This window comes from Arachis duranensis, chromosome 8 (assembly GCF_000817695.3).
Source record: "Arachis duranensis cultivar V14167 chromosome 8, aradu.V14167.gnm2.J7QH, whole genome shotgun sequence".
Taxonomy (NCBI): Eukaryota; Viridiplantae; Streptophyta; class Magnoliopsida; order Fabales; family Fabaceae; genus Arachis; species Arachis duranensis.
The window spans coordinates 24,242,836-24,254,509 of record NC_029779.3 but is presented as its reverse complement, the minus strand read 5'-3'; the positions used below and the strand labels follow the sequence as shown (position 1 = coordinate 24,254,509).

At 31.6% G+C, this 11,674-nt stretch overlaps 2 protein-coding genes across 2 annotated transcripts in view; both read right to left on the bottom strand.

Moving 5' to 3' along the window:
* Positions 1–565, bottom strand: part of LOC107461449 (probable hydroxyacylglutathione hydrolase 2, chloroplastic) — a 3,412-nt gene extending 2,847 nt beyond the window's left edge. Inside the window, exon 1 of the mRNA XM_016079940.3 lies at positions 392–565. Coding sequence (XP_015935426.1) covers positions 392–445 — 54 coding nt within the window. The 5' untranslated portion in view covers positions 446–565. The remainder of the gene's footprint in view (positions 1–391) is intronic.
* Positions 566–3,272: 2,707 nt separating this feature from the next.
* On the bottom strand, positions 3,273–7,147 carry LOC107461448 (uncharacterized). Its single transcript, XM_016079939.3, has 4 exons — positions 5,959–7,147; positions 5,495–5,803; positions 5,306–5,397; positions 3,273–4,551 (listed from the first exon to the last, which is right to left on the bottom strand). Exons 1-4 carry the CDS (start codon positions 6,943–6,945, stop codon positions 3,690–3,692), a joined length of 2,250 nt encoding a protein of 749 aa, XP_015935425.1. The 5' UTR covers positions 6,946–7,147; the 3' UTR covers positions 3,273–3,689.
* Positions 7,148–11,674: the final 4,527 nt, after the last annotated feature.

Here is an 11,674-nt window from a genome sequence, read left to right as displayed (position 1 = left end):
CATATAGTCATATGCTATAACAACAAACAAACAAATACAAATACCAAATAAACAAATGAACACACAAATTATTCATATTACTTCCAAGTAAAAGAATAGAATCAATGATCTCTCTCTTTAAACATTAAAAAACTAATCTTTCCATGATTTCAGATGATGGGGTGAAACAATTTCTGGCACGGAGAGTACGGTCAGAAAACAGAACAACTTCATATGCGAACAAGAAGCATAGGCGAGGCAAAAAATTAAATTTTTTTTGCTCCACGAGAACAAAAGGAGAAAATTTGAAGGATAGAATCAATATTATGCTGCTACCACTTTCAATTTGACAAGCTAATCACAGCATAGGCATATCACAGAGAGAGAGAGAGAGAAAGAGAGAGAGAAGAACCCTAGAGGGAGGGAAGGTGGCCATGGCAGATGAAGCCCTTGAGAGCATCTGCATCTATGTTTACTACTGTTCTTGTTTGGTTGAAAACCAAGTTGCTGTTTCCTTCCTTTTTCACACCACACTGTCTTCCACCTCTTCATGCATTCATTCGTTTATTCATTTTCAATTTCAACTGTTTTTTATATATAACCTTTTTTGTGAGGTGTGAAATTGGCTACAAAATTACAACACCCACTTGAATTTTAGATTTTAATCCTGTTTATGCATCACACAAAGGCATGAATGAGTATTGTTAATGTATTCCACGTGGACATACTCTCAATCTTCCTTTGTCACCATCATGGCATGGCATGGCATGGCATGGCCCCTAGAATCATCCCTTTTTATATTCTCTACCAAGTTCTCCACTTCTCCCCTTTTTTTCCCTCTTTTATTTGTTTTACAAAATATAAATTATATTCATTTTCAATTTTAATTTAGTTTTAAAAAGGATAAATATCATTTTTGGTTATTCATCATTTGCTTGAAAAACAAAACGTCTTTTTTACAATTATTTTTTTAATAAATTTCTAACTATTTAAATAATTGATTTAACCCATAAGAGACTTTTATATACCTAATGTGTTAAGACCACTTAAAAAAATAACTAAAAAAAATATATTATATAGTTGTAGGTATATAATATAGAATAAGAACAAAAAGAGATTAGGGGATACTACTTATCACTTTATTTATAATAATTGAATGGATATGTGATAAGTCTATGCTGCTGCTGCTTCTTATTATTATTATTATTATTCTCAAAATTTCAATTTAAAGTTTTAAACCAAATAACTGTATTAATGAGCTTAATTGAGTTGGTGTGGGAGAAAAACTGATTAGCGTTTGTTTTCGGGTACTGAGACAGAGACTGAGAGACTGAGATTCAGTATTGTGTTTGTTAGTTTAGAGACTGGTACTAAAATTTTTGTCGCTGTCTCCAAAATTTTAGTATTTCAGTACCTCCAAAAAATAGGGACACAGGAGACTGAAATTTTTAGAGATGGAGACTGAAACTTTAATAACATTTTATACCTAAAATACTTTCATTTCAATTAATTAATTTCAATTTTACCCTTTGTGCAAATTAAATTAGAGTTTCATTCTTGTTTCAATTCCTGTCTCCCATTTTGCACCAAACAGAATACTGAGATTTGTTTCAATCCCTGTCTCTTAGTCTCAGTCTCTCAGTCTCAATCTTTCTGTCTCTGTCTCTCCACCAAACGCTACCAAAATGACATTAGATGGGTGGTCAATGGCCACCAAGTGCTTTATGTGCCGAAAGGAAGTCAAAGAAGAAGAGCATTTAATCCCCATACCTAAGTTAGATAGCCATCAAATGGGAATTGACATAAGATTCATAGATCAACTTGAATTTATCTTGCTTCCATTGTCTTCTATTCTTCTAAGTCCTCACATGCATAGGACTAGAAATAGACAACGTCAAAACCATACTAATTATATAACTTACTGAGAAAAAATAAATAGGACTTTGAACTTTTAATTTATAGATATTTAAGTTATTAAAAATTTAAAAATACATTTAAGTTTGATTTTTTTAAAATTTGAACATATCGATCTCTTATATTTATTTGGGTATGTTAGACTCAACAAAAAAATCAAACATAATTTTCGTTGTACTGACCTAGTTGATATAGATATATATGTGAGAGAATTTTTAAAATGAGACAAATTAGACTCACGGATCGATGTGTTCAAATTTTAAAGAAGTCCAAAACTTAAATATATTTTTAAATCTTTAAAAACTTAAATATATACGGATCAAAAAATTAGGAATTGATTTATTCTTTTTTCTAACTTATTTAACAAATCTAATACAATTTTGTTTAATAACTTTTTTTTTCAAAAAATAAATGACTACTTATGTAAAAATTATTTTGAGAAAAAGACAATTAAAAATATAAAAACGTCTCGACTTTTTAAAATACGAGGTATTTAAATTCCTCCAAAATATATAAGAATAAATTTAGATGTTTGGTATTTTAGAAAGTAAGAGACATTTTTGTATTTTAATTAGTTAATAATTTATTTATCTTCCAACTAAAAAGTAAGAGAGTTATTTATTCGTTTACTCTATTTTGACAAAAAGACCATGATAGTTGAGATGTAGATATGAATTATGTCATGTAGTTTATAACAAAATAATTAATGAATAAAGATTACAAAAAGAAAAAGAAAATTTTGAAAAAAGAAAAAAAAAAGTAAAAAACTATTGCGTTCATATTCCAAGCTAGTTTACTACTCATTTGACATTGTTGTCAATCTTTTTGTACCTTTTAGGCTTAGGATAAGGTCAAAGCCACATATGAAAAGATGGCAGAAAAGGCCAAAACATGCATGCATTGCAAATGGAAAATATTACTGCTGGTTAAGAAAAACTGAATTCTGAACACGTGGGGTGGGGGAAGTTTCGTTACAGTTTTGAGCTGTGATATAATCTATCTAATAATTCAAAAGCAATCATGCGAATCAAGCCACTCTTATTTATGGACTATGTCTCTTATCCACTATATATAGGCCAGCATATTGCAATTGCAGCTTGGGTCCTACACTCCACAAACATGAAAGATGCCAATGAAGATAGCATTCTGCAATTTACACAGCCCTTTGTATATAGTACACTGTACATACACTTATTTTTCAAAGATCCCACCAATTTTATGTGATGGATCAAAACATGATCATTCTGTTGCAGATGTCACACACAACTTGACATAATCATAGTTCTCCTCTTATTCCTCAACTCTGCTATGTTTGCACTTGTTTGCAAAATGCTTGTTATCATGATTTGGCATAATTTCAATTTGGATAAACTACAAAGTTTTCAGAACATTAGTCTATTAGACTACTTGCATTGACTTCATGAGCATGGTTGTGTACTTGTGTGTCTCACAAAAGATTCCAAGCCTTGGTAACTAACCATATTATTGTGAATCTAAGGGGTGAGTTTGATATAGAGGTGAAAATGGAGCCAAAAAGAATTCAGGAATTAGTTTTACAAGAACACATTGAAGGCAAGTGATTAGGAAAGATTATCTCTCTGCCTATATCCTCCAACGTTTCACTTCGTATAAATTATATTCAGAGGAAAAAATGAAATAAAAAATCACAAATCACATTTGCTACCTTCCCTAACAAATAATTAGCAGTCAATCTATACCTCAAACCCCATATAGGATTTATGTACAAACAAAGAGTGGAGTCTATTGCACCCTTAAATACCAAACTATGTACTCATTCACCTTTTGGCTTTAGCCTCTGCTGTTTGCAACGGAGGCGATGATTGTGATCCACCACTGAGTGCAGCCGCGGCAGATTCAACGTGTGTAAGAAGATATTCGTATATTTTCTTCCTCAGTCGATCGATTGTATCTGGTGATATCGCTTCTTCCTCATCTTTGCTCGACCCTATCTCATCTAACCAATCATTTACACTCTTTAGTTGAGTGAGCATACCTGCTATTTGGCCATTATCTGACAGGATAGCATCCCCATCAGAGTCCAAGAACCTCTCAACAAATCCCAAAAACCAGTCTCGGGACTGTTGTAGCAGCATTTCAGTCAAATTAACCACCTCACCAAGGCCATTTCCTCTAAACCAATCCGGGAGCGGTTGGACTGGTTGCTTCTGCCCTGTTGCTAACCCATCACCTGGTCTGCGAGTAGTTCCTTGTGAGGTATGCTTCGAGTTAGCTGTTAGACGATGCTTTACAGGGGCTTTAGATGAAGCATCTTCGCTCGAATTTTGTAGGATTAGCATGTGTTGACTTCCTAAAACAGTTTTTTGATTTTGAGAATTAGTTGAAGCTGGAAGCTTGGATGATTGAGGGTCTTTCACAAAAACAGCGAAAGATGATAGGTTGGTTGCAAGGGCTGCCTGGACCCATGAAGCAGCATGTTTCTGTCTCTCTGATTTCACTTTTAGTGCTTCTTCTGCTGTGATCCTTTCATAATCAGGAGATGAACAGTCTAGAACAGGTTTAGATAAGGATTCAGCAATTGTTCGGGTGCTATTCAGGCTAGCATGAAGAACTAAAAACTGCTCTACTGCTGGTTGTGGGTTGTGTTCCTTAGAAGAATTAGTTAGCTCCACATACATACTGCAAAAAACAAACATCGGGAAAAAGTGTCAGCGACAACATAGCAGGTTGCATTGCATTATCAGATTCCAACATAAATGCCAATCAAAATGGTTTAATTTTATTTATGGCCGTACCAGAAATCATGCTGTACATTTAGCAGAATACACGGGTTAAAGTCAACTATATTCTGTACTGAAGTGAAATATAGACCAAACCAAACCACAATTCAATTATATTCTATCAAAATTATGCTTCCAAATTTCAAACCAAACCACAATTCACATTCTAATTAACAGTTTAACATGAATTACAAACATTCGCATAGTTCTTCACTTTTAGTCTAGATATATCCAACAACTATAGTAGAGATTGTTCGCTTTATTTACTTGTGATTTCAAAATGTTACATTGTTCACTTTGCCTCAATATACAATTTCAATTATCCAACTGTTTCATATTCAATCTTATCAGCATTGTCCAAAGCTTGTATGAATTATTACAGAACTGACAGAAAACAGATTTCTCTGAAAACTATCTTTACTTTTCTGGAACGACACTGATTTACATTTTACCGAAGTTAGCAAAAGGCGTTGTTTAGCGTATATTCTAGAGGTGCTCTCCTTCACAAAAGAACAATATATAAGTAGAGTATCTTGGACTCAAATACAAATACAAATTGCAATTTCAGGTGTGTGAAGTCCGCAATCTTGACCATGTCACTAAATACCTGATCTAAATCATTTCAGCAGTTCAGAACAATTCAACATTCATACCTTAGGCATTGCAGCAAACTATCTGCAGCAGCAGCCTCTTGCATAGCCTCAGTTGCTGCCATCTGCGCTGCATCTCTGTGCTTCATTACTTCCTGCCATAAATTTTAACAAAGAATAAGCTCCTTTCATTTTTCAACACAATTGTCAACTAGTCAAATGCAAAAGGCTATGAGTTTGAAGTCAATATACCCTTCCAAGCTTTGAAATAGATGATGGGAGCGACGACCACTGAACACTTGCATCCGTCACTCTTCTACTATTTACAGGAACTCTAACCAGGTTTCCTGGCAATCCACTGCTAGAAATATCAGCTGCCTTCTTTCCGTTGGAAGTTCTTAGCCTACTTGATTTGTCTTGCTCCTCAACAGTTCCATTGGCACTGGCCTTCTTCACAGACACTTGACTCTTATGTTCTTCCTTAGATGGCTTCGCCGGAGCTTGGATCCTGCTCTCCACTTTAGACGGCAACTTGTCACTCGAAGTACTTCTCCTAGGAGTCTGCCACACCACAAAATGAAAGGATAACATCAAAATTGCTGGATTAACAATGTAAATTACCCATAAGCAAATTATCAAATCAAAAAAAGCATAGAGCATATGATTCAATTCATTCAAACATTTTCAGAAAGTGCAGATTCTAGATTGTAACTCACACTAACTGAACTTCGAGCATCCGACTTGGGATCAAACTTTGCAGGCCGGGGTTTGGGCGAAGACTCTTTTGTCTTAACCTCCATAGTCCCTTCCCAGCTCTTGCGCAGCGCTTTCGCCCCCAATCCAATCCCTTGCACCAAATTCCTTATTGGATTCACCACCAAAGACTCCTTCTTTACAACAGGGGCGGCCTTCTTCCCTGCCTCCACCGCTCCCACCTTCTTCGCCTTCGCCTGCTGGTGCTGCTTCACTCCATTGGCAAACTTCTCAAAGGAGCTTGGCAATGAATAGCAGCTGCTAGGCGAGGAAGGAATCGACCTCGAATTCAAAGACCTCAATCTAGACAAAGATTCCCTCTTCACATCAACCTTTAATGGTGGTGGCTTAGTTGTTTGAGACAAAGACCTATAACTCCTATCAAAACCACCACCAGCACCAACATTTGATCTCTCTTTCTCCTTACTCTTCTTCTCCTTCTCCTTATCCTTATCCTTATCCTTCACAGGAATTTTCCTCGGAGACTTGGATCTCTCAAAGTCAATGGTAGAAACAGAAGAAACACTGTTCTTGTCTTTGTCTTTGTCCTTGTTCTTGTCATTGCTATCAAGAAAACCGAGTTGGTGAGTGGCAACAATGTCTTGAGGGGTTCCAACACAAGGGTATCTACCAGGGACAGGTCTCACGCCACGAAGAATGGGAACCGGTGAAGCATTTTCCAACCGATCAACGAACACGAACTGCCCTAACTGAATCTTGTCGCTCAGGATGAGATCGTCGTGTTCATCAGGTAGCGACACGTAGGTAGCATGCGACGAATCGGAGACTTTAAGGTAGAACCCCTGGTTGGGGAAGAGTTCTCCGCCGGCCAGCGCCGGCACGATGCTGACCACCTGAAGCAGTGAGGAGCGGTGCTCGCCGGCGACTTTGACATCTGTGTTCATATGCTGAAGGAGCTTGAGAAGGACGCCGGGAACCAGATTCGCCATTGCTGTGTGAAGCAGCTTCAATATGCATCAGTTATTCGTCTCAAATGGGTCGCTTCAAACGGCGGAAAGCAAGCTTTTTTCGTTCTGCAAGCACAGATTTTGGTGGCAGAAGCACAAGACTCTCTCTCGTTTGTACCAGAATTTCAGATATAATATTTTTCTCCGCAAAATGGATTAAATATTTGGAATTTATTTTCAGATTTCAAAAATCCAGTTTAGGTAGAATATATACAAAATAGAATACAATCTCGTTACTTAATATAATCAATTAATTAACATTTGTCGTATTTTTTATCTTTGAAAGAATTTTATTTTCATCAGTATGAAAAAATTTTACATAGATAATCAATAGTCTATTAGAATTAAAAAATATAACTCTTTTTGGAATACATTTTTTTTTAGTCAAAGTAAAAAATAATAAAATATATTTCATGCTCGCAATAATGATAATAATATCACCAAATAAGACAAGTTAAGTGAGTGGTGGGTACAGCTAAGCTAAGGACTTGAGAAGGAAGGATAACCCACCAATCATGACCCAAAACACAAGGACTAGACTTTTAATAATCAATTAATCTTAGAACTTCTTGCATCAAATGCAAATTCTATAAACAATCATATATGGTTTTGTATTCCAATAACAATAGTCTTAAATAAGTAAAATTTAACCTAACAAAAGTAAGCTTGCAAAAAAGCCCAAAACACTATGCTACTATATTATTTAGATAAAATATTTCTTTTACTTAAACATTGTCAAAATTGTTTTTTTCTTTCTCAAAAAGAAAATAAGCAATATAAAATTGAATTTAATTTTGATGTATAGTGTAAAATCATTTTATATATGTATTTAATTACATAATGTCACATTAACAAAAATAACTATATTTTACATTATAAATAGTCATTAATCATTTAAAAAAATAATTATAATTATACAATTATATGAAATTTTATACTATCAATATGTCAAAATTAAACTTACATTAAATTTAGGATTGGTGAAAGTGAAATGCCTTTTTAAAAGTTAGGATAATGTCAATATTATAAACCCTTGAATGGTACTCTTTTTTCCATGGAATTGGGGGAGAGTTTTGATAGAAGAAAGGGATGGGTGAATGAAGGAGTGAAGAAGGTGTAATAATGTGCATTGCATGATTGAGAAGCAAAGAGCTGTCAGTGTCTGACAAATGCATATAAACACACATGCAATTCCTTCAGGGATTCATCTCATTCACACAACATAATATGAGGGACCTGACCCACTCCTCTTATTGCCATGGTTTTATTTGCTTTCACAAACAAACACATAAAATGTGTGGGGGCACTTGAAAAGCCAAAACCTGAAGAGAAGTTTTAAAGCCGAATACAAAGAGGGACAAAAGGAGAACCTGAGTGACGGGGTCTCAAATATGATTCTATTTTTATCACATTCGCCTAAATTGTTATATTCATTGATAAAGAAGTTTGGTTCCATATTTATAATGTTGTATAACGATTATGGTTTAACTTTCTCTCTGTGACATAGCCAATTTGCAAATGGGTGCATGTGCAAGGTAACATTGGTGTTCGGATCAAGGTAATGCTGTGTCGGCTATCTGGAAAAAAAAAATATTAGAGGGACTTAGATGAAGAATTGGAACTGAATATTGAGTATAGTGATTAAACATTAGAACTAAAATTTTATTACTGCGATATAAAATTTTAGTTTTTTTAGGTAGCATTTATTTTGAGGTATTGAAATAGAAATTAAAGTATTGAGATTTAGTATCATGTTTGTTGGTTTAGAATTTGGTATTAAGATTTTAATACTTCAGTACTTTCAAAAAAATAGAAACACAAGATACTGAAATTTTTAAAAACAAATTTTGTTTTGGTGACTTTAAAAATATAGATTGAAACTTCAATAACATTTTATATCCAAAATATCCTATTTTAATTAATTAATTTTATTTTTATTTTTTGTGCAAATTAAGTTAGAGTTTCATTTTATTTCGACCTATGTCTTATACTTTATAACAAACACACAAATACAATAGATTTATTTCGATTTCTATCTTAGTGTCTCTATCTCTCCTCAATCTCTGTCTCTTTTCTAAACGCTATTTTAATATTTCTAAAAAATAAAAATACAAATTCAAATTTCTAAAGATAAAAATTAAAATTTTAATAATATTTTTTTCTAAAAATACTCTTATTTATTTTTTTTAAATTTTAAATTTACCTATTAATCTCTATATTTATTTTAAACCAATCATAACATTAAAATATAATTTACTTCAATATATTTTATATCAAATATAATACAAATATTTAATTTAATTTTTGTCTTTAGCCTTTATCCTTTCCTTTCTATTTCTTTCCATTTCAAATACAACCTTATATTATAACGTGGAACAAATTAAATACGACCTTTATTCTTTATTCCATGGCTATAAAGTATAAACCTATACTAACATGTTGACGAAATTCAAAAAGTATTTCAATTTTGTTCTCAAATCTGTGAATTGCACCTAATATTCCTCACCTAATTTTTTTTTATTAAAGATAAAAAATTTGAACTCGTAATCTCTTAATTGAATATAGAAAGACTATAGCATTTAAACTATTATTCATTGGACTTACCTAATTCTTTTAACCGATTAACGATAAGGATAAATTATTGTTACCGTCAAAATAACTTTTAACCTAAAACTAAAGAACTTGGATGAGTTTGATTATGTTTGGGTTTAAAAATCTTGACGTGTAAGTTAATAACTGGATATTCATAAAAATAATAAAACCTACGTTGGTTCGCTTGTTAATTCTGTATTATATCAATTAAAAATATTACGTGTCTAAAAAGATCAACTAATCATTTTATATTTATATATAAATATATATTTTAAATTATATTCTATATAAATGATTAATTTATTGAATAATTTTTTACGTATATACTTATCATACATTCAATTATCATAAAAGAGCAACTAATGTTTTGGGGTAGACAGAATTAAATCCAGTCAACAAAGACTTTTTCCGAGGGTTTCCAGTCAACAAAAATGTTTTTATGGTAAACTAATTACATCCTAAATATAATAAAATATATATATATTTTTACCTTTTTGGACTGGAAATCAAATATTTTATACCAAACCAATAGAGCGAGTAAATAGCAAGCAGTTATGTGATAATATCTAAAAATAATCATTTGCAACTATTGCAAGTATATAACATAATTTTATTTTGAAAAAAAAAACAAATAGATTATTAATTTTTTGACCCATTATATTTAAGTTTTTGAAAATTTGATTTTTTTAAAACTTAAATACACCGACTTTTTTATTCACTTAGGTATAGAAAAATCAAATGTAACTTATGTTATATTGAGCTAATCGATATACGAATGCATATATAAAAAAAATTTTAAAATAAAATAAATTAGATTTATAAATTAATATTTAAATTTAAAAAAATAAAAAATTTAAATATATTTTTAAATTTTTAAAAATTTAAATATCTCTGAACAAAAGGCCAAAAACTTATTTGTTTTTTTCTCTTTTATTTTTATTGATCAACCTTTCTGAAAACAGCAAAGAGATATGTGTGACACTCTAGCAAACATGTGAATGACATTATGATAGTGTATATGTTTATGGATAAAAATGAGGTTATTTTTAATTACTTTTCTAAGTTGCAACTGTTTTTAGTATATGAGTGTATATGTTTATGGATTTTAAAAAAATTAATGTAGTATTTAATAAATTATCTTTCCTTTTTTATAGATATATAACGTACATTTTATTTCTAGTTTTCCGAATTTTTAATTTGTTTTCTTGAACTAGCTAATAAATTAAGCCAACTAATTTAGAATAGAATTTTACAAAATATATACAAGAGAGGTTACGAATTAGAATTAGAAAACTTCTATTCTTTTAATTTTAAAAAAATATAAATAATATCGTAGATTATATAACTAAAGCAACTGTTTTTAGTGCATTCATATTCAAATTGAATTTAACTGTAGAGTGAATTTTCAATATCAAATAGGCTTAGACATGATCTAACCAATTCATTTGGGTTTGTCTTTTTTCTTTTTCTTTTTTCGTTTTTGTTTAATCACCAAAATTAACTATGTTGAAATTAAAGGACAGGCAATATAGGTTAGCCAATTAGACAGATAGGTTAAAGTTAGATATCCTCTATCAGACATGTGTAACATAAGGAATCATGTATATTAAAGTAATCCGGTTATTAATGCGCTAATTTGAAGTTAACTAAAGAGAAAGTAACGATTTTAAGCTTCTACATTAACTTCATTATAATATCAAATGAAAGTTAAAGCAAAAGAATGTATAAGAGAACCATGCATAGAAGTAACATATTAATTTTTTATTTATTTTTTTACGGTATTTTCTAATTCGACAAGTCAAAAATTAATTTGTTGCGTATTTGAGCTTTATTTAGAGATTTGTTATTAACCAATGAGTTATTGCACGCATAAAACTAAATTTAAATTCCTGACACTTAATTAAACAGATTAATAAACTAACTACTAAACCAACAAAAAATTGTCAGATAGAAATTAAAAGACCTGATCCAAAATTTGACATGCTCTGAACAAGTTCTAGGATTAGTTTTCTCATCATGTAATCAATAAACCACTATATTACCTTTTTTTCGTTGATGGTGTTGATTCCTTTTGGTTGCAGGGTCGTTGGTTGATGATTGAAACGTATAATTGCATGTA

What these genes read in the sequence shown, in the direction of transcription:
- LOC107461448 (XM_016079939.3), bottom strand. Translation starts at nt 6,945, where the DNA reads ATGGCGAATCTGGTTCCCGGCGTCCTTCTCAAGCTCCTTCAGCATATG. An exon ending in CTATTTCAAAGCTTGGAAGG is followed by an intron (nt 5,398 to 5,494) that starts GTATATTGACTT and finishes AATTTATGGCAG; the next exon opens with GAAGTAATGAAGCACAGAGA. An exon ending in AGTTTGCTGCAATGCCTAAG is followed by an intron (nt 4,552 to 5,305) that starts GTATGAATGTTG and finishes TGTTTTTTGCAG; the next exon opens with TATGTATGTGGAGCTAACTA.